Below are 5,520 nucleotides of genomic sequence, written 5' to 3'. Positions count from 1 at the left end.
GAGTCCTAAACAAACTAAAGCTAGTTCTGTATAAGTCTTGTTGAAATGTTTTCTAATACGTTTACACTTTCTAAACCATCAAATAAACATAAAAAACCTCCGTGGTATAAAAACAAGTCCAAGAAGCGAGTGTCTCCCATTGTTATACATTGGCTGAATAAATATTGGTTTAGGTTTTCATCCAAACTTTGGATTCATGTTCCGCTCAACTACCTTGTACGCACTCTTCATTGTTTCAAACTGACCGTTCCCGGTCAACCGTGTCCACCGCGCGCATTCCTTAACGAGCCTTTTGTTCTCGTGATAACCTCGCGGTCAAGGTACCGTCTTTAGATCTCCATGGCGTAATAGCGCTTGTACTGTCTACCAATCAGAATGCTTCTGTACACAGACTCATCAGCTATATAAGCTTGTTACAACGTTCAGTCACTTGTTCATATTTTGATTTTTTACTGAAGAGTTTCCACTTGGCAGCTTTCTTTGGATCCTTGAATCAAAGTGTTCATATTCTAATAAAATGAGTCAGATGTCGAATACCACCAGTAGGCCACCTCTTGTGAAGAAGTACTCTACAGATGTGTTCCAGACATTCGGATTAACTAAAGAACAATTTCTGACGAGGACACGATGTGAAATTTATCTGGCGCACAAGAATACAGACACAACCCAGAAGAAAATTGTCAAATTTTGCAAACGCTCCAAAGCGTGCACCATAAGATTCCACACCGAGGTGGCCATCATGAAGAAGCTGAAACATCCCAACATCATGGTTTTTGATGAGGCAGCAACGTTCCCTGACCACCACGCCATCATAATGCCCTACTGCGAGATAGGCGCTCTGTACAACATGATCGGGAAAGTTCCTTTAAACTACTCGGAACATTACTTTCTACAGACCTGCTCTGCGGTGAAGTATCTTCACGACAACTTCATTTTGCATCGTGACATTAAGTTGGACAATATTCTGGTGGACAAAAATCACAAAATTTATCTGACAGACTTTGATATGTCGTGTGCACTTCGTCCTGAGTGTCCCACGGTTCAAAACATGGCGGGAACAGAATCCTATATGGCACCAGAGATGGTCAAGTCTCCTACTGGCTCCTACAACGGATATAAGGTAAGAAAGTGTTCACATTTAACATAGATCTATATCAAAACATGTTCATTTTCATTTAACATTGTTTTTGCACTAGGCAAAATCTCATTTGTTAACAAAAACTGATTATGATTATATAAGTTGTAATTTGTTTTATTTATTTATAACACATTGTCTTATTTAGATATGTGATAATCAGTTAAACTTATTTAATACACTCATTAACAATTCATTGTAATATAATAGATACATACACGCATATTTATTCGTAATGTACTATTTATTGTAAACGAAGACTTAAACAAAACTTACTTGATTCTCTCCAGTTGGACATTTACGCTCTTGGCGTTGTCCTATTTTGTTTGATCTTTGAGAAAGATGTGACACAGAGACTGGACTACCTGACCATGGTCAAGACCTACATTTGGACCTTCCCTTTGCATTTCTACAAGAATGTCTTGGAGCATATGTTGGAACCAGAGTCTGATGCCAGATGGGATATGTATAGTCTGGTGAGTGCCCTTGGTCAAGCTTATTGGTTGACTGACAGAGTGAAACTTTTATAAGTTTTATTCTAATAGTCAATTCAGAGCTTTTTTTTTTCTTCTTTAAAGCTTAACATTTAAACTAATAAAATTAGCGTTTTACTAATTAAATAACTTTTTATCTTTACAATTTAAATATTAAAACATTATTCTTTTAATAAATAACTCACCCTTTTTTATTTTTGTTTTCTACTAATAAATTAACACCTACTAACTGTTGCATAATAGTTTTATGCTTGATAATATTCCTACTAGTCTTTTAACATTTTGGTATTCCGGTACTTTCTTTCAATAACTATTTGAATGTTTCATTTTACTAATTATTAATGGCATATATTTTGTATCGTGTCATACTAATTACGAAGTTGCATGTTTTAAAATGTCAATGTATTTTATTTTACTAATCAATAACTGCATTTGCATGTCTATATTTGTTGCCAACTAGTAGTTGCATGTATTTAATTTTTACTGGCTGATTGAATATTGTTTTCAAACTTAATAATGGTAGCATTCATTTTTAAAGTAAATATTTAGTTCAGGTTGTTTAATAATACTCCCACTCTTTGTTATATTACTAACTACCAATTGCTTGTTATTTTTACTAATGACTAACTGCTTGTTATTTTTACTAATGACTAACTGCTTGTTATTTTTACTAATGACTAACTGCTTGTTATTTTTACTAATGACTAACTGCTTGTAATTTTTTACTAACTTGTAATTGCATGTTCTGCCAACATGTGCTAGGGCCTTGTCGTGGCTTGGCAGCTTGAGAACCTTGATGACCCCCAGAGCTAGACCAGCGGGAGTTTTAACTCCTGGCAGGTTCAACCTAGCTGGAATGATCTGTTGGGTAGAGGTCAGACGAAAGCTAGCACACTTAATAATTAACTTTATTCTGTCATCTTTCTTGTCAACTTGCCTTTCCTACACCAGCTCAAGAAGAAACATAAGTCAACAACACTGCGGATCGAGGGTGTGGGCTCAAAGGAGGGGGAGGGGGAAATTTAGTTGAGAAATCACACAATTTGTATACGAATTCTTTATTTGTGTTAATAATATAGACTAATTATTTATAGTTTAACCTATTTTTAAATTATGGCATCTTCACTGTAGTATGTTGGCCTATTTGGTGACAATTGTATCAATCTCCCCACCTATACACACACTAAACTGGTGGTGGGCGGTCAAATTTTCTAATAGAAATTACAGTTTGTTATCATAATTTGTAACATATCTATATGATAAAAGCTACGTATTGATACTTTAACCAACTTCATTTTGTCGTCGTTCCCCTTCTGGTATGTTGGTCGACTCGTTTGTTGTTGTTGGGGGAGAGGGGCGTGAGGGGCTTTTTTAACTACTACCCTCTTACCTTAGATCGTAAGGTCTGAAAGGGAAACTTTACTTATTTTTTACTTACCCTCTTACTTAAACCCTTTTAGTGGGGGGAAAGACGGTCCAATTTTAATGCAGAAATCGTAGTTTGTGAACACAGTTAGTTGAATATCTATATAATATAAGATAGTTATTGATATTTCAACCCATTTGTATATTACTTCGCACCACACTGTAATCTTAGCGCCTTCCCATCCCCTAACCTGACATACAAATACTTTTTCTTTTATATTTTAGAAATTTCAAATTTTATTCAAACAATCTGTCACTAATATAGTTTATATGCAAAAATAAATTTAAAGTAAAGTTTCCCTTTCAGACTTTGCAATTGCATAGTATCAATACGGTCATCTATTTCTATGGCCAACGGTTAACGAGCAGGGTGTCATGTGGCCAGCACAACGACCAACCGCCTTTAGAGTTGGGTGGACTCAGGGTCGCCCTAAAATTCCCGAAATTCACAATCCCAGTCTTCACCGTGATTCGAACCCAGGACCCCAGGTTTGGAAGCCGAATGCTTAACCACTCAACCACCGCGTCTCCCCCCCCCCCCACTCGGCCCCCCGGGTTAATTTGTACTATAAATTAAATTCTTATTTCGATTCGCACCACTTCTTGCTCTGCAATACTAAATGCAATCATTAGCAATAATTATAAAATAGAGAGAGGACTCTTACATAATTAATCCTTTTTACTCTACCGCCCACTCCCCTTTTCCGATCAAAACATAACGTTTTAAAACAGAATTGTCAAATATGGCGACATAGTGTAAGTCATTGCGCATGAATTTAAATTATTAGTTAAAGAAAGTCTTTGAATTTTGAAATGTATAAGTATATTCAATCTGAGAATTTTCTATTGAATAAATAACTTTGGGAATATAACTCATAATTTATTTTTTGAATCCTAAATATACATTAAATTTAGAGTAGACTTTCATTTATCTACTTCATTTTCTATTACTCTTACGAAATATTTGTATTCAGAGCATTTAATTATAGTTCTGTAACAAAACGAATCTACAAAGTGGGGTATTGAACATAGTCAATCACTTATAAATCACTTAAAAGGAATTTTTTTTTAAATGTTAGTGTTGGAATCATTTTTTTTTCGGCGGGACAATCCTAAAAGCGTTAAATTCAATCTGTTGGGTAACTTTTCTTTTCAAGAAACAAATTGGTTATATTTGCTATCTTTGCCAACATATTGTGTTGTTGTTTTTTGTGGGGGGTTTTATTGTGTGTTTTTTTTTTTTTTTTTGCTTATCTTTTTTTTTTTCTTAAGGCGGTACCTCGACCGCGAGGGTATCACAAGAACAATAGGCTCGTTAAGGAATGCGCGCAGTGGACACAGTTGACCGGGAACGGTCAGTTTGACACAATAAAGCAAGGTAGATGAGCGGTACATCAATCAAAACCTTTGAAGAAAACTAAAACCAATATTTATCTACCCAAACAACAACAACGTAAGACTCGGGCTCGGGCTCGCAATTAGAACTGCAGTAGATCCACGTAGTGTTTTGTTAACAAAAACAAACAACACAAGTTCTTTTTACGGCTCTCGCTTCATGTACCAGCTTGTGTCAATATCATAAGTCTAGTGTCCGATTAGATTGACGATCCATGAGTTAATTAGCTAAATATGGAAAGAGTTATTCGTTTTTAAATAGAACGGGGTTGGGAGGAGGGTGGAGGAATGTGACTTTTTATCTTTTGATCTACATATAAAGGTTAAAACTTGAAGAAATTTAAACTCCAATTCCTATCAATGCTTTACTTTAGTTTCCCATCCTCTTGCTAATGCTGAAAGAGATGATCTTTTGTAGAGCCCATTGGTCCACGTTAGCAACATTGTTTCAACAGACAAAGTTCAAATAGTTGACGGTACCAATGTTCACATGGGAAAAGGTGGGCTGAGGGCTGTTAGAAGATTTTAGCAAGTGGCCTGAAACACAAAGACTGGACCTCCTTTTTAATCACAAATTTAAAATCTTAGAAACTTCTGAATTTAAACTCGAGACCGACATAGAAGCAAGTAATCGACTGCGTTTTTTTATTTATCACATTACCCTTGCTTCCATTCACATTACCCCTTCTTCCATTCACATTAGGCTTGCTTCCATTCACATTACCCTTGCTTCCATTCACATTACCTTGCTTCCATTCACATTACTCTTGCTTCCATTCACATTACCCTTGCTTCCATTCACATTACCCTTTCTTCCATTCACATTACTCTTGCTTCCATTCACAATACAGGTGTTTTATGAAATTCAAGTTTATTTATACATATTGATATTATGAAACAAAAACTGCTTCTGAAAGATAAATCTACATTCTTTTATTCAGTATTTTCTAAATGTTGCTTCAAAACATTGAACTTTTTATGAATGGAAACATTTTATATGTTTTAAAATATTATTAGCAAAAAGAAAGAGAATGTTTAATGCTGACTCTATAGTTGACCTTTCACATTCTA

General features: G+C 35.2%; 1 protein-coding gene across 1 annotated transcript; it reads left to right on the top strand.

Annotated features, from left to right (window-relative positions):
• The first annotated feature begins 517 nt into the window (after positions 1–517).
• LOC129924298 (uncharacterized) lies at positions 518–2,442 on the top strand. The gene is made up of 3 exons (XM_056018554.1): positions 518–1,120; positions 1,426–1,611; positions 2,392–2,442. Exons 1-3 carry the CDS (start codon positions 518–520, stop codon positions 2,440–2,442), a joined length of 840 nt encoding a protein of 279 aa, XP_055874529.1.
• Positions 2,443–5,520: the final 3,078 nt, after the last annotated feature.

Source organism: Biomphalaria glabrata, chromosome 1 (assembly GCF_947242115.1).
Source record: "Biomphalaria glabrata chromosome 1, xgBioGlab47.1, whole genome shotgun sequence".
NCBI classification, from domain to species: domain Eukaryota; kingdom Metazoa; phylum Mollusca; class Gastropoda; family Planorbidae; genus Biomphalaria; species Biomphalaria glabrata.
The sequence above is the reverse complement of the archived record's forward strand: the minus strand, read 5'-3'. Positions and strand labels throughout refer to the sequence as shown.